General features: G+C 41.5%; 1 protein-coding gene across 19 annotated transcripts in view; it reads left to right on the top strand.

Moving 5' to 3' along the window:
- AFDN (afadin, adherens junction formation factor) overlaps positions 1 to 24,302 on the top strand; it is a 447,314-nt gene that overhangs the window by 369,624 nt on the left and 53,388 nt on the right. For 15 of the 19 annotated variants that reach the window (XM_069769255.1, XM_069769252.1, XM_069769245.1 and 12 more), the window contains one exon: positions 12,923 to 13,057. In XM_069769255.1, the coding sequence (XP_069625356.1) occupies positions 12,923 to 13,057 (135 nt within the window). The remainder of the gene's footprint in view (positions 1 to 12,922; positions 13,058 to 24,302) is intronic. The other 4 variants (XM_069769247.1, XM_069769254.1, XM_069769263.1 and 1 more) reach the window with 1 other exon arrangement.

The raw sequence follows: 24,302 nt of genomic DNA on the forward strand, positions 1-24,302 counted from the left end.
TTCCACCCATGTGCACCCTACACCCTAAAATTGAGGAATTGCGAACCTGTCAAAAGAGCCGTGAGTTAGTAGTTTGGCCATTCTGCGGTTGGGTGCCGTTCTAACTATATTCACATATTCTCCAACTTTACCGGCTTCTATGCTTTCACTAAAGTATTTCCTTGTGGAGGGCTGGATTGGCATGTTTGCTTTTATAACTCCTTAACAACCGCCGATATGCATTAAAACAGCGGACACTAAGGGTACTTATTCACTCATCGCTGTTTTAAAGTGGCAAACTGGAATAAGGCTGTAGCTAGTCAGAAAATCTCCGGGATCGCATACCCGAGACTCCGGAGAACATGATCAGGGCCGAATTTTCCAGTGCTCATTCAAGTGATGCCCGCTGTTGCAGTGATTTCTCTCTTCTGACATGATATACATGTCAAAGGAGAGAGAAATCATGCCCCTCGAGATCCCACAGTACCTGAGCCATCCCAGATTCCTCCTGGTCCGTCCCCCGAGCTGGATTAATCCTCCTGGAAAACAAAAAATGGTGGGCGGAGTGCGCCTGCTGAGATCTGTTGGCCGGTAGGAAGCTTATCCTATTGGTTCCTTTTGATCACTGTTATACACCTTATCACAGTGATCAAAACACCGTAAATACAGTTAGGTCCGTATATATTTGGACAGAGAACATTTTTCTAATTTTGGTTATAGACATTACCACAATGAATTTTAAACAAAACAATTCAGATGCAGTTGAAGTTCAGACTTTCAGCTTTCATTTGAGGGTATCCACATTGGGTGAAGGGTTTAGGAGTTTCAGCTCCTTAACATGTGCCACCCTGTTTTTAAAGGGACCAAAAGTAATTGGACAATTGACTCCAAGGCTATTTCATGGACAGGTGTGGGCAATCCCTTCCTTATGTCATTCTCAATCAGATAAAAGGCCTGGAGTTGATTTGAGGTGTAGTGCTTGCATTTGGAAGGTTTTGCTGTGAAGTAAACATGCGGTCAAAGGAGCTCTCCATGCAGGTGAAACAAGCCATCCTTAAGCTGCGAAAACAGAAAAAACCCAACCGAGAAATTGCTACAATATTAGGAGTGGCAAAATCTACAGTTTGGTACATCCTGAGAAAGAAAGAAAGCACTGATGAACTCATCAATGCAAAAAGACCTGGGCGCCCACGGAAGACAACAGTGGTGGATGATCGCAGAATAATCTCCATGGTGAAGAGAAACCCCTTCACAACAGCCGACCAAGTGACCAACACTCTCCAGGAGGTAGGTGTATCAATATCCAAATCTACCATAAAGAGAAGACTGCATGAAAGTAAATACAGAAGGTTCACTGCACGGTGCAAGCCACTCATAAGCATCAAGAATAAAAAGCCTAGACTGGACTTTGCTAAAAAAAACATCTAAAAAAGCCAGCACAGTTCTGGAAGAACATTCTTTGGACAGATGAAACCAAGATCAACCTCTACCAGAATGATGGAAAGAGAAAAGTAAGGCGAAGGCATGGTACAGCTCATGATCCAAAGAATACCACATCATCTGTAAAACACGGCGGGGGCAGTGTAATGGCTTGGGCATGCATGGCTGCCAGTGGCACTGGGTCGCTAGTGTTTATTGATGATGTGACACAGGACAGAAGCAACCGAATGAAGCAACAAAACTGATTGGTCGTCGTTTTATACTACAGATGGACAATGACCCAAAACATAAAGCCAAAGCAACCCAGGAGTTTATTAAAGCAAAGAAGTGGAATATTCTTGAATGGCCAAGACAGTCACCTGATCTCAACCCTATTGAGCATGCATTTCACTTGTTAAATACTAAACTTCAGACAGAAAGGCCCACAAACAAACAGCAACTGAAAACCACCGCAGTGAAGGCCTGGCAGAGCATCAAAAAGGAGGAAACACAGCGTTTGGTGATGTCCATGAGTTCAAGACTTCAGGCAGTCATTGCCAACAAAGGGTTTCAAACCAATTACTAAAAATGAACATTTTATTTAAAATTATTGAATCTGTCCAACTACTTTTGGTCCCTTTAAAAACATGGTGGCACATGCAGGGGTGAACCTAGCCACACTGCTGCCTGAGGCGAACTTCAAAACGGTGCCCCCCAAACACATATACAGCCCCCCTGTAGGGCTTCCATCACATATTCAGTCCCCCCATACATTACATGAGTGATAACTATTGTACATTCTACAATAGGTCATAAATCAGACAGTATAGTCCTCCATACAGTATTCTGGGCACCACATAGTGCTCCATACAGAATAATGAGCCCCATATATTGCTCCATACAGTATAATGAGCCCCAATATTGCTCCATACAGTATTATGAGCACAGCATAGTCCTCCATACAGTATTTTGGGCACCGCATAGTGCTCCATACAGAATATCATGCCCCATATATATTTCTCCATAAAGTATTATGGGCACCACATAGTCCTCCATACAGTATTGTGGGCACCGCATAGCGCTCCATACAGAATAACATACCCCATATATTGCTCCATACAGTATGAGCCCCATATATTGCTCCACACAGTATTTTGGGTACCATATAGTGCTCCATACAGTATAATGAGCCCCATATATTACTCCATACAGAATGAGCCCCATATATTGCTCCATGCAGTATAATGTGCCCCATATAATACTCCATACAGTATAATGAGCCCTATACCTGTATATACATCATCACCAGCCCACTGAGCCCAGCACCTGTATATACATCATCACCAGCCCCAGCCCACTGAGCCCAGCACCATCTGTATATACATCAGCCCAGCCACAGCCAGCCCCTGTATATACATCAGCTTAAGCCCCCAACACCTGTATATACATCAGACCAGCCAGCCCCTGTTTATACATCAGCCCAGCCACAGCCAGCCCAGCCAGCCCCCAGCCCTGTGTATACGTCATACATACATCAGCCCAGCCACAGCCAACCCCCAGCACGTGACCTGTATGTAAATCAGCCCAGCCAGCCCCCAACCCCTGTATATAGTATATACATCAGCCCAGCCACAGCCAACCACTGTATATACATCAGCCCCAGCTCAGCACCTGTAGGAATTGCCTCAGGAGCGTGTGGGTACTAGGAGCTCCTCTTGATACCTTAGACCTGATCCTGATACGTTCAGCGGCACGCTGCAGCAAGGGGCGGGAGATGGGGCCCAAGAAGAACGTCCTGATGTTCAACATCAGGCGTTCTTAACCCCTCTGTGCAGGGCACATGGGCCACTGACTCATTGATGTGCGCACCTACATAGCCACCGTGCCTGAAGATTTAAAGGGCCGGCGGCAGGAAAAACAGGTGGCCAGGCCTCATCATGATAGGTGCACGGCACAGCCCTGCTTCTAGGGGGGGGGGGGCGGCTGCCCCCCTCGACCCACGGTGGGTACGCCCATGTTCCAAGCAGCTTTGGATGTGAATGGAGGAGAAAACCTCCTGAAATGCCCAAGTTCTGCCTCCACCCGGACTGCTGCTCTCTGTGCAAAATGGCGCAAACTGCGCCGTTCTTTCTTGATGACTGGTCCCAGCGGCTCCGCCACCCACCTTGTTCCCTTCACAGAAGACATTTTCTCTGCTGGTGTGACCTAGATGCTGTGTGTGAAGTGGGCTGGCCGGCTATGGACAGTGGCCCTTTCTCCACCACCGCCTATTACAGAGAAGGTGGCTGGCTGCCATTGAAATGAGTGGGGATCTGTGCATGCACAGAGAAGGGGCCTGGCTTGGGTAGTGAACTGCGCGGTCAGCCAGCCCCACATTGCTCTGGTCTCCTGATGGTAGGATGCTGCCTCCTGTATCGGCACAAGCCGTTGGTTGAGCTGCCGAGTAGAGATTGGTGAAGAATATCAGTAAGCTTTTGTATTTCTAACACGGCGTTGCCCCATTTCTAGAGCGCAAAGACCCCACAGTCCTCGGTCCTGGATGTGAGCGTACAGGCTGTAATTCGCAGTGAGTCTGTGCTCTGGATTGCAGCTCTATGTATACCTCGTGTATCTCAGCACTGAGCTGTGTACAGTATACATCGTGTATCTCAGATCTGCGCTGTGTATGGTATATACATCGTGTATCTCAGCTCTGTGCTGTATCCGTCGTGTATCTCAGCTCTGCGCTGTTCGGTGTATACATAGTGATTCTTAGCTCTGCACTGTATCCATCGTGTATCTCAGCTCTGCGATGTGTTCGGTGTATACATCGTGTATCTTAGCGTTGCGTTTTGTACGGTGTATATGTCGTGTATCTCAGCTCTGTACTATATATTCCTGTATCTTAGCTCTGTGTTGTATCCGTCGCGTAGCTCAGCGCTGCGTTGTGCACGGTGTATACGTCGTGTATCTCAGTGCTGCATTGTGTATGGTGTATACATCGTGTATCTCAGCGCTGTGGTGAATACGTCGTGTATCTTCACTCTGTACTGTATAGTCCTGTAACTCAGCTGTGCACTGTATCCTTCGTGTATCTCAGCGCTGCCCTGTATCCATCATGTATCTCAGTTCTGTGCTGTATCCGTCGTGTATCTCAGGTCTGCGCTGTATATACGTCTTGTGTGGTGGGACCTGCGGGGGGTCTGTATCTCCTTGTAAGGACTGCACAGGAATAAGAAGAATATCACCTATGACTGAGTCCATGAGAGACACAATTTGGTGGAGTGGGGGTGGAGGGAAGTGGCCATATAGTGCTCAGATAAGATAACAGGACTTCAAAGGCAGACTCTGCACACACACAGACACACAACACAGCCCTGCAGACCCCCCAGTGAGTGACAGAGCCCTGCAGCAGGCAGCGCGGGGTGGGTGGGAGATCATGTTTACTTACTCTACTGCTCTGTGAGTGCCGGCCAGCACCATTACAGTCACCTTCCGGTCTGGAGAAACTCTGTTTGGGGATGACATTAGGTTGTGGATTGGGAGCAGGGGCGCACGCACCACACTAGTGACACTGTCAGCAAATGTCAGGGATTATGGAGAGTCGGCACCACTGTTCTGACCACCGCTCTGCCACCCCCTGTCTTTCAGAGTGGACTGCCGCCTGAGGCAAAGGGCTCAACTTGCCTCATGATAGCGACACCCCTGGGCACATGTTAAGGAGCTAAAACTCCTAAACCCTTTATCCAATTTTAATGTGTATAACCTCAAATGAAAGCTGAAAGTCTGAACTTCAACTGCATCTGAATTGTTTTGTTTAAAATTCATTGTGGTAATGTCTATAACCAAAATTAGAAAAATGTTGTCTCTGTCCAAATATATATGGATGTAACTGTAGTAAATCAAACCCCCCTCTGTTAGATGAAAAATGTAAAATGTTTTTTTATATACAGTACAGACCAAAAGTTTGGACATACCTTCTCATTTAAAGATTTTTCTGTATTTTTATGACTATGAAAATTGTACATTCACACTGAAGGCATCAAAACTATGAATTAACACATGTGGAATTATATACTTAACAAAAAAGTGTGAAACAACTGAAATTATGTCTTATATTCTAGGTTCTTCAAAGTAGCTACCTTTTGCTTTGATGACTGCTTTGCACACTTTTGGCATTCTCTTGATGAGCTTCAAGAGCTTCATCTGCACAGACCCTCGTTGTATCCCCCCCACCTGCACAGCCTCTTATTTTATTTCCCCATTTTCAAAGCCCCTCATTTTATCCCTCCCTGCACAGCCCTTCATTTTATCCCGCCCCTATCAGCACAGTCTCTCCCCTCATTTTATCCCCCCTTCCCCCTGTACAGTAATGTAAGAATAATTGTAAAAAATAAAATTACAATCCCCTTAATCCCGGCTGCAGTCTGCTCTTCTGTGAAGTGCAGCAGTGGACACCGGATGGTGTGTTGATGTCATTCCATCGTGCCATCCAGCGCTCCCTGCTTGTGCAGTCTCCATCAAGTCGCAGGCCGGAAGTGACCTGCTTCTTGCTGGAGATCTTGGCGGACAGAAGAAATTACAGCTCTATTGCTCCTGTGCCGACGGCGCACACCACAATTGTATTCTCATCAGACAGACGCGAATACAATTGAGTGCAGGCAGGGAGCGACAGCTGAATATCTGCAGCCAGAGAAAGATGCTTGGCAGCTGCAGACATTTTTTAAAGTGCGTTCCCCTCGGGTAGGCAGCAGGTGGCGCATGGCCTACCTCTTGTCTCGGCCCTGATACCAATATATTAATGCATATAATATATTTACAAATTCTAAGTAGCCCACAGCCTCTAAGTGTTATCTTAAATAGGAGCAACATACGGTAGTGCATAAGAATAAGAGATCCAAACAAACTGGAATTTATATGAAATCATTCATGCATTATAACTAAATGTCCTAAATTCTAATCATTAAATTATGGCCAATCAATAATACGGTAAGTAATTGTTCTAAAAGATAGGGGTGCATCATGCCAATCATAAAACAGTACTATGTCATCACAGGGTTAAAGGAGGGTTAAAGAATACTGACAATTATTGCTAATTAAAACCAAATAGAGTATTATACAATAATTTTCAGATTAGACAGTCCTCCTGATGTGCAGAAATATTATGACTAATGATATGTTTATCTCCATGGCAAGTCAATCCAAATAATATGCTTTAATAAAGACAAGAAGCTATTTCATATCATATAAAGCAGCTATAATTTAATTGTTCATTGAAAGCTTTTGGACTGACTTATTACATTCTGAAAGTCCTCTGAGTTTCTATTTTAATCTTTTCCTATTCCAAAACCTCGTTCTCACTGATGATCTTCAATAGCACAACAGGAGGCCCCATAAATATTCTCTCCATGGGCCATACAAAAATGTCTATATAGGGGGAATCTATCATGTAGAGTATTCCTTACATGCTTGCCGATTTCCACTCTCGGCTTTTGTTTTGTTTTTCCAATGTAGCTTAATGGGAAATTGAAGATACAATCTGTTTTGTACTGCAATTTGTTAAATCTTATATTCTGTAACTCTTCCCAGTTGTTGCGTTTCAAAAGGTTTTTGGAGATTTTACCATATTGCAATATTTGCTGTTGCAAGCATCTACATGTGCTATCAATTTTTTTGGTAAGCCACTTACCAGCAGAATTCATATAGGGGTGCAGTGATCATTTTGACACCACATGTGCCTCACAGAATGTTATATAATTGAGTGGTGAAGAAACAAGAAATTACATTTTTACCACTGAAATGTTTTTAGCCCCAAGTTTTTAATTTTCTAAGGGCTAATAGGAATTTTTTTTTTTACAACAAACTGAGGTCCATTTTTTCCTGAGTGCGACAATACCCTACATGTAATCGGAAAATATTTTTTAGGCACAGTGTAAAACTCAGAAAGCAAGGAGCGCCAGATCTTACAGTTATGGTTTTCAGGTGCCATAACCCACTGGGAGAGCCCACAAGGTGCCAGAACAGCAGAACCCACCGCAAGTGACCCCATTTTACGAATTACATTTCTCAATGAATACATATAGGGGTGCAGTGATCCCAAAGAAGCAGTGCGAAACATGTGTCGTGGCAGAGTGACGCCCTGGAATTTCCCACGCGCACACCATCTGGTAAAGTATGCCCAGCTATTACTATTGTCTTTGTATCTGAATGTCTATTAGTGCAGCCCATATATTTTTGGCATAGCAGCATCATGGAGTCTACAAGTATCCATGACACATGATCTCCTGTGGATTAAGATATAACATGCATTTCATTGCAGCCAACATTTATGCAGGTTCAGTGTCTTTTGGGATTATTGTTTCACTCTTTTAATTTGCTGCTTATTTTGCAATACTAATTTGAGTGTATTCAGCTTAATTTTTACATGCTTTACACTTTATTTTCTGGCATTCAGTCTAGGACTTGGATTATACATTCATGATATTGGGCTTTGCTATATTTATTCCGAGGAACCTTGTGTGACCATTGTTTTATTAGTTGGTAACCTATCTTGTGATTATTTGAGGATGATATTATTAGAAGTCACATTGTGCAGAGATTGTTGCTCCTTAGTACTAATATAGAAGGGATATTGTCATTCTTTAGATCTTTTAAAACCTCCTTGGTAAATATGTCAGTGCTATAGAGCTGAGCAGCACAGGGCATCATTGTACTTTTTAGTGTTAGACGAATGATTGCGGGCCCTTTGGGCGTGCGCTGTGAGTACGAACCACTCAGTGGGGTGTAACCAAGCAGCAGCCTGACCTCGCAATAGGGTGTACCCATGCACCAGACTGGCGTATGTGCAGAATAATAGCAAACATAAATACCTGGTGTACCTCTCCTGCCACTCCTACCTTGTGTATTAAAAAGCTCTGTAGTTCATACTGTTCTGGTAGAGCTATCTGATAGCGTTATCCATGAAGAATGTGAACAGGTAGAGCTATCCCATAGCCCTATTCCTAAAGGAAATGAACGCGTAGAGCTATTCGATAGCGCTATTCCTCAATGTTCCGGAGTGTAAGCTATTTTACATGGTTGAGCGCACTTGGGATCTGCCCCCAAGGCCCTGCCCATGCCCAATGTTTGGTCCGTAGACCACGGCTAGGAGTTAGTCCTGCTTTTGTGTACAAAGTTTTTTGGCTCTTGCAATTGTTCAAAAGCTTAATAAAAGACTTCTTTGTACACACAGTTTGACAGTAAACCATTTGTTAACTTGAGGAATAAGTTTACCTTGCTTCTCTGTCTCAAATATTTTGACCCTTATTTGTTGGCTTTCCTTCCCCTGGAGAAAGACACATATAATTGCCCAGGTGAAAACACTAGGAGAGGCAAATTAATTCTTATACTATCAAAGGACTGTCCCTGAGATTTCTTGATGGTCATTGCAAAAGCCAACATGACAGGAAACTGACGCCGTCGCATCTGGACTGGCAAGTTTTTATCTTTGGAAATCAGGTCAATTCTTGGAGTAAGAACTGTCTGACCCTTTGCATTTCATTTTAAAGCAACGGCAAAAATAATGTTTGCTTTTAAGCTTTTCACATAAAGCCTTGTGCCATTACTTTCTGTTAAGATTACGCAGGAGCATAATTACAGCTCCTGGTTTCAGCTTTAATTCATGAGGAGGCATCCCAGTGGGATTCAAAGAGTTAAGAAACTCTACAGGGTAATCTGTGAGAATCACACCCTCCTCTTCCACAATTGTGTCGATGGAGCGATATGTTGTGTTCACCTTGAACTTGACTAAGAATTTTGTCGTTCAAGGCGTGAACGTCCTCATTCATTGGCATAAGAATTGCTTTATTGGCAGTTGCTTCTACTGTTGCATCAGTAATCAGAGTTGTCAAAAATAGCTGTAATTAAATCACACTCTTCAATAAAAAGAATTCGGGATTTGAATTGTATCTTCTGGTAGACCATATACATTTGACAACTCTCCATTGCCAAGTTTCAGTAACCATGAGTTGTAATCAACTTCGTCCTGAGACGTTCTCATATTCTGTTGTAACTGGAACCGTGAAAACTGATTCCAGGATTTTGAGTATTTAAACGGAACCTGTCACTCTGAAAATCGCAGGTGAGGTAAGCCCATCGGCATCAGGGGCTTATCTACAGCATTCTGTAATGCTGTAGATAAGCCCCCGATGTTACCTGAAAGAGGAGAAAAAGACGTTAGATTATACTCACCCAGGGGCGGTCCCGCTGCTGTTCCGGTCGGATGGGATGTTGAGGGCAGAGCAAAGCAGAGCAGAGCAAAGTACTGCAATGCGCAGGCGCCGGGCCTCTCTGACCTTTCCAGCGCCTGCGCACTGCAGTACTTTATTCTGTCCTCAATAGGGCAGACATAGTACGCCTGCGCCGGAGCCGTGGCTGAAGATCAGAAGAGGACGTCTTGGAATGAAGATGGGAGGCGCCGCAGCGGACCAGAGATGCCCATCCGACCGGACCAGCAGCGGGACCGCCCCTGGGTGAGTATAATCTAACATCTTTTTCTCCTCTTACAGGTAACATCGGGGGCATATCTACAGCATTACAAAATGCTGTAGATAAGCCCCTGATGCCGGTGGGCTTACCTCACCCGCGATTTTCGGGGTGACAGGTTCCCTTTAATAGTGGACTGTACAATTTGGGCTCTTTTTCCACCTTCCACTATTGGTAGGGTTTGACGAAAGTCAACACCATCTATGAAAACTTTTCCACCAAATGGTCTTTTTTTCCACATATATCTTAGAACAAATTATCCACAGCGTTTATATTAAAACAGGTAGTCATTGTTTCTTTGTCTTAAATAACGACAGATAACTCCCTAAGCTCCTTTGCTTAAAGTGAGGTTGGCTTAATTTTTGACACTCTGATCTCATTTGTTGTAATTCCTTTGATTTTGATCAAATTCCTTTGATTTTGTTTTATATATTCGATCCTGTCGGATTCAATTTTGACGTAACTGTCAACGATAAATTGTTGCGTCAACTTCCCAGCATTTAAAAAGGGATTGATCTCGTCACGAATGGCAAGCCTGTATGCATAGTACTGCAACAGGGTGATTTTTTTCCTTGTCGATCTTGATCCACTGGAATGGAGGGTAGATGAATGTCACCAATTCCTTGATGTTGCACACTTAGGGCAATTGGAGTTGTCCAATTTATTGTCCATCCACTGTCACCATATGGGAATAGAAGTGGATATGTAATTGCGTGACACTTTCTGTGAAGAAAGTTGATTTGAACAGTTTGGTTTTCACTTTTGAGGTGAACCCTCATGTCCTTATTAAATGGGGGTTCACTCATTGCATTTTGATACAGTGCCTTGCGAAAGTATTCTGCTCCCTGGAACTTTTCAACCTTTTCCCACATACCATGCTTTAAACATAAAGATACCTCATCTAAATTTTTGGTGAACAATCAACAAGTGGAAAACAATTGTGAAGTTGAATGAAATTTATTGGTTATTTTAAAGTTTTGTGGAAATTCAAAAACTGAAAAGTGGGGCTTGCAATATTATTCGGCCCCTTTACTTTCAGTGCAGCAAACTCACTCCAGAAGTTCATTGTGGATCTCTGAATGATCCAATGTTGCCTTATTGCCTAATGATAATAAATATAATCCTCCTGTGTGTAATCAAGTCTCCGTATAAATGCACCTGCTCTGTGATAGTCTCAGGGTTCTGTTTGAAGCACAGAGAGCCTCATGAAGACCAAAGAACACAACAGGCAGGTCCATGATACTGTTGTGGAGAAGTTTAAAGCCGGATTTGGATACAAAATTATTTCCAAACCTTTAAACATCCCAAGGAGCACTGTGCAAGCGATCATATTGAAATGGAATGAGTATCATACCACTGCAAAGAGGCCCATGATCACTCTAGATGAACGGCAGAAATCTACAGCTGAGGCGGGACAGTCTGTCCATGGGACAACAATCAGTCGTACACTGCACAAATCTGGCCTTTATGGAAGAGTGGCAAGAAGAAAGCCATTTCTCAAAGATATCCATAAAAAGTGTATTTTAAAGTTTGTAACAAGCCACCTGGGAGACACACCAAACATGTGGACGAAGGTGCTCTGGTCAGATGAAACCAAAATTGAACTTTTTGGCAACAATGCCAAATGATATGTTTGGCGTAAAGGCAACACAGCTCATCATCCTGAACACACCATCCCCACTGTCAAACATGGTGGTGGCAGCATCATGGTTTGGGCCTGCTTTTCTTCAGCATGGACAGGGAAGATGGTTAGAATTGATGGGAAGATGGATGGAGCCAAATACAGGACCATTCTTGAAGAAAACCTGTTGGGGTCCGCAAAAGACCTGTGACTGGGACGGAGATGTGTCTTCCAACAAGACAATGATCTCAAACATAAAGCAAAACAATGGAATGGTTCACAAATAAATGTATCCAGGTGTTAGAATGGCCAAGTCAAAGTCCAGATCTCAATCCAATCGAGAAACTGTGGAAAGAGCGGAAAACTGCTGTTCACAAATGATCTCCATCAATCCTCACTGAGCTCGAGCTGTTTGCCAAGGAAGAATGGGCAAGAATTTCAGTCTCTCGATGTACAAAACTGATAGAGACATACCCCAAGCGACTTGCAGCTGTAATCGCAGCAAAAAGGTGGCGCAACAAAGTATTAAGTTAAATGGGCCGAATAATATTGCACGCCCCACTTTTCAGTTTTTGAATTTCCACAAAAATTTAAAATAACCAATAAATTTCGTTCAACTTCACAATTGTGTTCCAATTGTTGTTGATTCTTCACCAAAAATTTACATTTGATATCTTTGTTTGAAGCATGATATGTGGGAAAAGGTTGAAAAGTTCCAGGGAGCTGAATACTTTCACAAGGCACTGTATATTGAGTACATTATAACCCATAAATTACACTAATGTTACAAATCGGTCACATATCAAAAATAAGTGTGCATTAATATTCATAAGTATACATTGGTATTCATCCCATTACCAGGGAGATCTTTCAATGATGGTCGTGGAGAGGAAATCCCATATCCCATACTTAATTCATAAATGGCCCCTTTAACATAGTGAAATGCGTGTCAGGACGGTCCCCAGATAGCATTGAACTGCACTTGCACTTTAACATGGGTAAGTTTTCTTCAGTGAAATATATATTGATTGAATAAGATCTGAGCAGTCAGTGAGGAAAGCTGCATTAACAAGAGCAGGAGGAGAACCTGTCATACCTATATAATAAGTGCCACAAAATCATGTCCTTAACACATCTGTAAGAATAAAGATAATGTGGCCAACCCTGGTAACTCATTCTGCAGTCACCAATAGAAAGTGTAATTCAGCGGTGGCAAATAGTGCAATATTTTTAATAAAACCCAATTGCAAAAATTATTATTATCAACGTTTGTATGCATTTAAGTAACAAAACATATATTGTCCTCAAAGGTGGACAGTCCCTTTAATGTAACAATTACTTTTTGCTAAACAGACCATAATAAAATGTATTAAAGCCTCATTAAATAAAATTGTCATTCAGTTACAGGATGAAGAAAATAGGCGTCAACAACAATTGGAGGAAATTCGCAAACGGGAAGCTGAAGAACGCTTGCGACAAGAAGAAGAACGGAGATATCAAGAGGAGGAGCGGACTAAGCGAGAAGCTGAAGAAAAGGTTTAGTAAATTATTTTTTTAAATGTCAATCCAGCTGAATTGATAATATGCTTCTATACATTGTGACTTGTATTTTTCAAGATTATTGTACTTGTTTTATTATGTATACCCCTCCTCACATGTAAAGCGCCATGGAATAAATGGCGCTATAATAATAAATAATAATAATAATAATAATACAGTAAACTTAGTTGAATTTTTTTATGCATTCAAAATTTCTTGGATAAAACCTTCCTTCTATTTAACCAGCTATTAAGTGTTTTTATTTTTACTTTGTGTATTGTATAGAAACTCCAGAGGAAAAAGAATTGTAGCACTGACTAGTTTTATTTGGAATTACAGTCTCCAATTTGAAATTTGCCCTAGAGCTTGATCAAAAAGTGTTGCATACAGCACTTTTGATGCCAGCCATGGACTCCAAACTGGTACACAACTTTCTTTTAGTTGTGCAGGTATGAAACAAGTAACCAAATGCAACTGAAGTATGAAAGCACAAAAGGGTTATCCCTTTAAAAGGCTTTTCGCTTAACTTTCTATGTTTCTTCAGAAGTGCACCACTTCTCTGCCTTTTGGAAGCTGGCCAACTTTAGACTGCATAGTATAACAGTACTATCTCAGATCGCTCCCAAGTGAGTATCACAGGAACCATTTCTATTTAAAGTCAGGCTGGTTTATTTCAGTTTTCATAAACTACATCACAGGAAAACGTAAATACAGCCGATGCCCTGCACAATGAAAAACATAAGGGTATCAAATCCATACAATAGTGCTGGTTTGCCCGTGTGGCTTAGAGTCCAGATTCTTAGTCCTTTAGCAAAGGCATTCAGTCCAATAGATCTGCACACCTCCATGCACAGGTCTCATTTTACAAAGTGAACCACACCGAAGGGTGGAGCTATAGTGAGCAGCCATCTCTCCCAACTCTTCAGGTGCTCCTAGTCAACCTGTCATGGCAGATTAGCCTCTTTTAGTCTTATATGTACTAAAGCATTACTCAAGGTTTATCTCTAGTGATGAGCCAGTGTACTCGTTGCTCGGGTTTTCCCGAGCACGCTCGGGTGACCTCCGAGTATTTGACTGCTCGGAGATTAAGTTTTCATCGCGGCAGCTGAATGATTTACAGCTAGTAGCCAGGCTGAGTACATGTGGGGGTTGCCTGGTTGCTAGGAAATCCCCACATGTAATCAAGCATGCTAGTAGCTGTAAATCATTCAGCTGCCGCGATGAAAACTAAATCTCCGAGCAGTCATAAATACTCGGAGGTCACCCGAGCGTGCTCGGGAAAACCCGAGCAACGAGTACACTCGCTCATCACTATTTATCTCCCCTCCACTAAGTGTCCTACAGCCACCTTACATTCCTCCCCCTCTGCCTAAAGCCGTGGACTTTGCACATTCTACCAGTAGATATGGGATTCTCGAGACGGCATAGGCATTATCATGTAACTACCGGCTTCTATGTTACATATGGAAGAGGAAATAATGGAAGGCTAGAAACCAGGGGTGGGTAGCATGAGCATTTTTCTCCCTCATCCTACCTGAGTAGCGCATGGTCTGTCACTAATTTACATTTTCGCCCTAAGATATAGTATCGCAAAATGTCCACCGCCCACTTTATGGCCAAGCATTCCTTTTCTACATTGGAATAATTTTTCTCACATGCTGACAATTTCCTATTCGGGTAGAGAATAGGATACTCCTTTCCATGTATCTCCTGAGAAAGGACCGCACCTAATCCGACTTATGAGGCATCCGTTTGTAGTACAAATTCATTCTTAGTCAGGGGCAATCAAGACCAGCTGCTTACACAGAGCTACTTTCAGTTCTTGAATGGCCGTCTGCGCCTCCAATGTCTATTTGGCCATGACTGATTTTGTTCCCGTAAGGAGATCAGTCAGGGTGCGGCCACCCTGGCAAAGTTCGGAATGAACCTCCTGTAGTACCCTACGATTCCCCCAGAAAGGCCCTAACTTGCTGTCATGAGAGTGGTTTAAGTTCTGGATTGCGTCCACTCGATTGACATGGATTTAATTTCACTTCTACATACTACTTATCCAAGGCATTTGGCCTCCTCTTTCTCCGTGGCATATTTTTTGGGGGGATTTATAGCGAATCTCAACTTCTTGAGAGCAACAAACACTGCTCAGACTTTTCCAGGTGACTTCCCCAATCTGGGCTGAAGATTATTATATCGTCCTGCTATATTGCAGCTTAATTCTTATGGAGTGTGAGAAAATGGTCCATGGCCCTCTGGAAGGTGGCCAGAGCTCCCTGCAGTCTGAGCAGCATCCGTATATATTGGAATCAAACGTCGGGCATAGAAAAAACAGTCTTCTCTTTGCCTTCTTGTGACATGAGGAATTTGTTAATATCCCTTTGTTAGATCCAAGGTGGTTATGTACCTTGCCGGTCCAAACCTCTGTCAGCTCATAGACATGCGACATTGGATATGCGTCAAACTTGGAGACTTCGTTCTGCTTCCGATAATCATTACAGAATCTCCATTCTCCATCGGGTTTTGGATCAAGGACAATCATGTTAGACCACCTGCTCTTAGATTCATCAATGACTCTGAGATTTAGCATACACCTTACTTCCTTGGAGATCCATTCTCGGCAGGCCTCTGGAATTCGGTAGGGCTTGGGATTCACCCACTCTTGGGGTTCCTTCAGAACCGCGGGTTCTGTGATATCGGTACATCCCAGCAAATCTGAGAACATTTCCCGAGTTTGCTGCAGCAATTCTCAAGATTTCAATTTTCGGGCCTGGCGTTTCCAGGGGGGCCCCTTTCTTGCTATGCCATGGTGGGTAACAGCTCCACGGGATTTTGAAAGTGAGAGATGGGAGTGATTAACTGGGAGGTGGGACAAGACTTGAAATACCTTTTACCAATAGAACCTCAGCCTGACCCATTATTGGGTTTTATTGACACCCAGATGGCCAACCAAGACATGTAAATTGACCCTGTCCAACACCCTCCATCTGTAGGGTCCTTTAACCAATAGTTGCTCCACTATTTCCTCTCTGACCTTAGTAACCCGATACAATAAGTCCCCACTCATCATAAAATAAGGAAATCTGGTGTCGCCCCCGGCTCCTGTCATATGCCATTTATAACCGTTAAATTATTGTACGCTTCTTTTAGAGCTGGGTCTCTGTTGGGCGGAGAAAACAAATTTCTATGTTCACTTTTATGTCAGGAATGTCAGCCTTCGGGGATACCACCTCATCTGCCACCATTGCACAGAAGTGAAACCCGTCAGGCTCTGGGGTTGGTAAGACTTCTTTAGGGCTAACTTTACCCGAACAATTGAGGTCTCCATCTCTCCCCCACAAGTCCCAAAACAACACAAAATCCTGGCCTATGATAATTGGGTGCAATAAATCCTGGACCACATTGATCTCATAGGACTCAGTACCTCGGTCCATCTCGATGACCTCTCTGGCTACCAGATAGTCTTTTACATCACAGTGAATGCAGCGGACGCCCACCTTCTTCCCAGGGATCAACTTGAGAGTGAGTGTGGCTCTCATGAGGGTCACCAAACTCTCTGAGTTTAGTAGTCCATTTATTTGCAGACAATTCACATTGACAGGACAGTCCGCACTGCAAACCAGATATGTGTAGAATGAACATCAACATCCCAGCCTACAGTCCATTTTCTTTGTGGTCAGGGGATAATGAGCAGCTCTATGACCTGGGCTGTGATGTCTCCAGCAAATTACATCCTCTAATGAGACCCGCCCCCTTTTTAGCCACCAACTCATGATGGGACTCCCAGTATGGAGTGGCCTGCCTCCCCAAGGAACTGTTGACACCTGATTCTTTTCGACCAGTCCAACCAAGCTATCGGTGTTCCAGGGATCTCCCTGAGCAACCCAAATCTGCATCGGGTTCAGAAGGGAGAGCACGAATTAGTCCTTTACAACTTGCTCTACCATATGTGTTGGGGTAGAGGACGAACTGCAGCAGATCAAACTGACAGACATGGTCACCTCAAGCATGTCAAAATTTCCAGTTTCAATTTTGCAGATTCTTTGGTGTTCTTTAACTTCTTTAACTTCTGCCTACTGCTCTGGTGGGGGGTTCTCCCTTTCAGCGACCCCTTCAAAAAATATTACAAAGGCCTCTGTCGTCTCCCAGGATCATTTTCTGCAAGGCTCTCTTCACCTCCTTCGGGATAGAAAAATCATAAGCTGATTTTGTAGTCGGTGCTGCTGCCATACGATGAACAGCCTCTGTGAGTAATTCAACCTGCTCCTGCTGTTGCTGAAGGCTTTGCATTAACAGGTTATTTGACTCCTGTTGTGCCAGCTATTGCTGTTGCTACTAATGCAGCTGTTGTATAAACAGCTTACTTGTCTCCTGCTGTGCCAGCTGTTGCTGCTGTTGGGCTTGCACTAGGTGCTTGATCAGATCCTCCATGCTGTGACATTGCGTTCTGGCTTATAGCTACCTTCACTCACGACGTGCAGTACTTCTGTAGCAGTCACACTTGTTCCATGGGAAGGCTGCCCACATTCTTCATCAAATTGTAGCAATGCTTCATACTTGAGAGCGATCTGAGGTATCACAGGAACTGTTTTTATAAGAAGTCTGGCTGGTTTATTGCAGTCCTTTTAAACCACATCACAGGAAAATGTAAAAACAGCTTATATCCGGCACAAAGTAAGAAGCCCGTAGAATGGTGCTGGTTTGCCTGCTTGGCTTAGAGTTCAGCTTCTTAGTTCTTTAGCAAAGACACTCAATCCAGGAGATTTGCACAACCCCATACACAAAGACTTGAGACAAACTGGTCTCATTTTGCAAAGTGAACCACACCCAAGGGTGGAGATATGGTGAGCAGCCATCTCTCCTAACTCTTCAGCTGCTCACAATCAACCTGTCAAAGCCAAATAGCTCCTTTTTAGTCTTATATGTACTAAAGCATTACTTGAGGTCCTACAGCCACCTTACGATATATAAGACTATAGAGGTGACCAGTAAGCTAGGCAGCGACCTATAGAAATCCTTGAGAGATTTGAAATAAATTGCAAAGTGTTTGTTTTAACAAGAAAACTTTGCTGTCACTAAAGTGACCATATAAGACAACCCATTTAACCTCCTTCACTACAAAGCTTAGTTTCACCTTCCTGACCAGGCCAAATTTTCAATTCAGACCAGTGTCACTTTATGTGGTAATAACTCTTGAATGCTTCAATTCATGAAAATACTGAAAACTTGACACATTATTTGAAATTTTGCAATTTTCATGTTCATGTGGTGCTCTGATTAGGTATTCATCTGTATGGCTTCTGACAGGTCACTGATCCCTCAGTAAGCTGCCTCCCCCCGACCTAACACTGCCTGTAGTTTACTGTGCACAATTCTGTTGACCGGTTCCCTTTTAAGTGCGTTCTCCCATCTGCAGCAATACCATACATGTAAATGTGCAGGGTTTAGAAGAGAGTCCATTTGGCTTTTCGAGCTTGTATTTTACTGGATTGTTTTTTGGGAGCAATGTTGGTTTTCAGACGCCTCTGAACTATTAGGAACATGAGCAGCCTCTATTTTTTTCTTTAGTTAGAAACACGTGTGCACAACCGTATGAGGTGCACGGGTAGGTTCCCAAACCGTAATCAGCCAGTAATACAAAACCCGGCACTCAACTTTGTGGTGTGAAGAAACGAAAGATGTATTATCCCAAATCAGAAAATGTTTCGGTCCCACAGCTGGACCTTCATCAGTAGCGTTTACTGGGACAATGTATAGATTCAAGTGGCTATATGGCCTGCCCGGAGGTTGCTACCAATATAGTATTGGATACCCAGAAAGAGAAGTTACAGCCTATATAGGTGCTGTCATCGCGGCGTCCACCGCTGAATAGCTATTTAGCGGTGGACGCTGCGATGACAGCACCTATATAGGCTGTAACTTCTCTTTCTGGGTATCCAATACTATATTGGTAGCAACCTCCGGGCAGGCCATATAGCCACTTGAATCTATACATTGTCCCAGTAAACGTTACTGATGAAGGTCCAGCTGTGGAACCGAAACGTTTTCTGATTTGGGATAATAAATCTTTCGTTTCTTCACACCACAAAGTTGAGTGCCGGGTTTTGTATTATTTTCTATTTTTTCTTTGACAAACAACAGATCTGAGAAGAGGCTTGTTTTTGTGGGATGAAATTTTTTTTTTTGTGCCATTTGAGGGTACATAACATTTTTTACTTGCTTTTTATTCTAACTTTTGAGATAAAGAATGACCAATTAAAATACAATTCAGGAATTGTCTTTAATTTTCAACTTTATTCTTCCTGTCACTACAATTACAGCAACACCATTGTTATTGATACTTTTTTTTTTTTTTTTTGCAATCCCTTTTCAGTCTGTTTTGTCAGTATAACTAAAAGCTATAGGTTTGGCGCATTTATTTTTTTTTTTTTACAGTGTTCACTAAACTGGTTAATTAAGATAACCAGTTTATAGATTGATTTGTTCCAAACACGGCGATACCAAGCATGTACTTTTTATTCTTTAGTTTACAGAATAACAGCATTTTTTCTTGCAAAACATTTTTCCACTTTTTTTCATACTTTCTCTTTTCTTTCCACATTTTGCAAATTTTATTTCACGGTTTTCTATTTTTTTTTTATACCTAGTCTTCCTATTGGACATCAACTTTTTATGATCTGACCGCTGATAAAATATTCTGCAATGATTTTCATTGCAAGGCATTTCAGCTGTCAATGAGATATGGGCAGGAGGCAGGAACTTAAAGGCCACCATACCTGCAAGATCCACGGTCATTTTTCGCCATGAGGTCACCATACAGACCAACGGCATGACACAATTGCGTTGTGCCAAGCGGAGCAGAGAGAGAGCTCCCTCCCTCTGGCAAGCAGATCAAAGCCGCTGTTGCTATTGACAGCAGCATCAGAGGGGTTAAACGCCCACAATAGGCACTAGCACTGATCGTGGTCATTACTGCAAGGTGTCAGCTATGATTTGTAGCTGACACCTACTGATGATTTTGCCAGCTCTGAGCAGACATGATCGTCACTCAGTATATGGCAGTTTACGGGCATAAACGGCAGATGTCATTAAGGGGTTAAAGAAATAATTAACATACTCAATATAACGTACGCAAGTGTGTAAAATTTTACCACGTAACCTAATGAAAAACAGGGAAACCATTATAAGTAGTGGTGAAATGGTGAAGAGAAAACAATTCCTCCATTGCTAGGTTTGTTTGGGTTTGGTTTTTTTTGGAATTTTCTAGTTTACTTCACTGACTAATAAATTCCAAGGTGTCTCAAATAAATCATATGATAATTTTCTAATGTAAATGGAGTAATAATAAAATATAACTTAATAATAGCCCAATAAAACTATTGTGAAAACACCCAAAACATGAAAATGAAAAAAAATTACAAAATCCTAAAAATCTCCCCAGGGCAGGAGAAAATAAACACGAAAGTATAGCCTATTGATAGATAGATACCTTATTCAAGTGCCTGCTTCCCTGGCCAGCAGTCATGTGGCCTCTCAGATTATAGGCAAAAAAAGGAAACTGCAGAAAAAGAAAACTAGGACTTTAAAGTCCTAGTTTTTCTTTATGTGCTGTGTATATATATATATATATATATATATATGTATGTGTGTGTGTGTGCGTGTGTGTATGTATATATGTGTGTATATATATATATATATATATATATAAATATATATGTGTATGTATATATATATATGTGTATGTATATATATGTGTGTATATATATATATATATATATATATATATATGTATGTGTATATATATTATTATTATTTATTATTATAGCGCCATTTATTCCATGGCGCTTTACATGTGAGGAGGGGTATGCATAATAAAACAAGTACAATAATCTTTAACAATACAAGTCACAACTGGTACAGGAGGAGAGAGGACCCTGCCCGCGAGGGCTCACAATCTACAAGGGATGGGTGAGGATACAGTATATCTATATATATATATATATATATATATATATATATATATATATATATATATATATATATATATATATGTGTATGTGTATATATATATATATATATATATATATGTGTATGTGTATATATATATATATATATATATATATATGTATGTATGTGTATATATGTGTATATATATATATATATATATATATATATATAAATATATATATACTTATGTATGTATATATATAATTATCCTATTAAAAACTGGACCTGGAGAACTGTTTAACATGACAATACAAAAATCTTTTATTATATGTGATGACAAAAATGTTTTTTTTTTTTCTTTTAAAAAACAAGGGTTGCAAACAAAAGGGTTGAAATTTAGTACATGGTAAGGCGACACATGGTACACTCTAGTACAGATATGGCATAAATTCATACAAGCATGTTCTTTTATGTTACATAGAAGGTAAGTTTCCTTTGTAGGTCATATACTATGTCTTCAAATCAAATATACATATAACATTTCAGAATATCTTTACACATGGACTATAGTAGTTTTGTAATAGAAAATATTTTTTATATATAGAATCATAAAGCTGCTTGTGCAGAATTTTGAAAGGGCTATTTATTAGGGAAGACAGAGGGGAAGTTTATTCTTCCCTATATGTATGGCTCTTGCAAAAATTAAGAGATCACTGCAAAATTTTTAGTTGCTCTGATTTTCCTCTTTATAGGTATATTTTTGAGTAAAATGTAAATTGTTCTTTTAGTCTATAAACTACTGACATGTCTCCGAAGTTCCAAGCAATAAATTTTGTATTTTTTTTCTGAAATGGAGAAATGGTCAAAAAAACAAAAAACAGTGCTTTCAGACCTCAAATAATGCAAAGAAAACAAGTTCATATTCATTTAGAAACAACAATACTAATGTTTTAACTCAGGAAGAGTTCAGAAATCAATATTTTGTGGAAAAACCATGATTTATAATCACAGCTTTCATGCGTCTTGGCATGCTTTCCACCAGTCTTTCACACTGTTCCTGGTGCAAAAATGTAAGCAGTTCTTCTTTGTTTTATGGCTTGTGGCTGTCCATCATCCACTTGATTGTATTCCAGAGGTTTTCAATGGGGTTCAGGTCTGGAGATTGGGCTGCCCATGACAGGGTTTTGATGTGGTGGTCTCTTAATTTTTGCCAGAGCTGTATACCTCAAATACAGAAATCACTCATGATAAAAAAAAACAACTCTTATTATTTATAAATGACTATTAAACTGTCATCTAGTGGTAAGTTAGGGAATAGTACCCCACTTAACCTATGACTGATCACTTTCCACCTATGCCTTATAAAGAGTCCTATATGTATATTGTGGATGGTGCAGAGCATTACAAAATAAAATATCAAATAAAGTGATTATACCTCTTGGCAGAATAAATTAAGGTGCATTAAAAAAAGGAGATTCAAAAGTGCAAAAATCACTATCTAGAGATCTGCTCTTCTGTGCAGGGCTACTCACAAAAGTCACCATCTAGAGATCTGCTCTTCATAGTGTTTGCTAGATTTGGTGCTAATGCACCAATCTGGTAGACAGTTGTGAGCCACACATCACGGGCCCACGAGCCACAGGTTGGGGACCCATGATCTATAGGATGGGCTGTATTGCTTTAACATTAATGGACTGATACCAACATCTTACAGCATTTATGATATATACTAAACTTGCAGTTGTGCTCAAAAATTTACATACCCTAGCAGAATTTTTTCTTTCTTGGCCTTTTTACAGAGAATATGAATGATAACGCCTAAACTTTTTCTCCGCTCATGGTTAGTAGTTGGGCGAAGCCATTTATTGTCAAACTACTGTGTTTTCTCTTTTTAAATCATAATGACAAACCAAAACATCCAAATGACCCTGATCAAAAGTTTACATACCGTGGTGATTTTGGCCTGATAACATGCACAGAAATTCACTCAAATGGGTTTGAATGGCTACTAAAGATAACATCCTTACCTATGAACTGTTTGCTTGTAATGAGTGTATGTGCATAAAAGCTGAGTGAGTTTCTGGAATCCAGACAGACTCTTGCATCTTTCATCCAGCCACTGACGTTTGTGAGTCATGGGGAAAGCAAAAGAATTGTCAACTGATCTATGGGAAAAGGTAGTTGAACTGTATGAAACAGGAAAGGAATACAAAAAGATATCCATGGGATTGATAAATCCAGTCAGCAGCGTTCAAACTGTGATTGACAAACGAAAAATCAGGGGCTCTGTAAAAACAAAACTACGGTCAGGTAGACCAACAAAAATGTCATTTACAACTGCCAGGAAAATTGTTGGGGATGCAAAGAAAAAAACCCAAATATCATCAGATGAAATACAGAACTCTCTGTAAACTACCGATGTGGCTGTTTTAAGATGCACAATAAGGAGGCACTGGAAGAAAAATGGGCTGCATGGTTGAGTTGCCAGAAGAAACCATTACTGCGCAACTGCCACAAAGTAAATCTCCTACAATATGCAAAACGGCACAGAGACAAGCCTCAAAACTGCTGGTACAAGGCAATTTGGGGTGATGAGATCAAAATTTAACTTTTTGGCCACTACCATAAACATTACGTTTGGAGAGAGGTCAACAAGGCATTTGATGAAAGGAACACCATTCCTACTGTAAAGCACGGTGGTTCATCGCTGATGTTTTGGGAATGTGTGAACTACAAATACACAGGAAACTTGGTCAAACTTGAAGGAAAGATGAATACTGCACGTTATCAGCAAATACTAGGGGAAAATTTGCACTCGTCTGGCTGGAAGCTGCGCATGGGACGTACGTGCATGTTCCAACATGACAACGATCCAAAACACAAGGCCAAGTCGACCTGTCATTGGCTACAGCAGAGCAAACTGAAGTTTCTGGAGTGGCTATCTCAGTCTCCTGACCTCAATATCATTGAGCCACTCTGGGGAGATCTCAAGCGCACAGTTCATGATAGACAGCCCAGGAATTGACAGAAACTGGAGGCTTTTTGCCAAGAAGAGTGGGCAGCTTTACCATCTGAGAAAGTAAATAACCTCATCCACAACTACCACAAAAGACTTCAAGCTGTAATTGATGTTAGAGGGGCAATAAACCGTATGAAGAAATGGGGTATGTGAACTTTTAATCAGGGTCATTTTATTGTCTTGGTTTGTCATTATAGTTTAAAAGAGAAACCACAGTAGTTTGACAATAGATGGCTTCACCCAACCACTAACAATGAGTGGAGAAAAAGGTTTTGGTGTTACCAT

Source organism: Ranitomeya imitator, chromosome 5 (assembly GCF_032444005.1).
Source record: "Ranitomeya imitator isolate aRanImi1 chromosome 5, aRanImi1.pri, whole genome shotgun sequence".
NCBI lineage: Eukaryota > Metazoa > Chordata > Amphibia > Anura > Dendrobatidae > Ranitomeya > Ranitomeya imitator.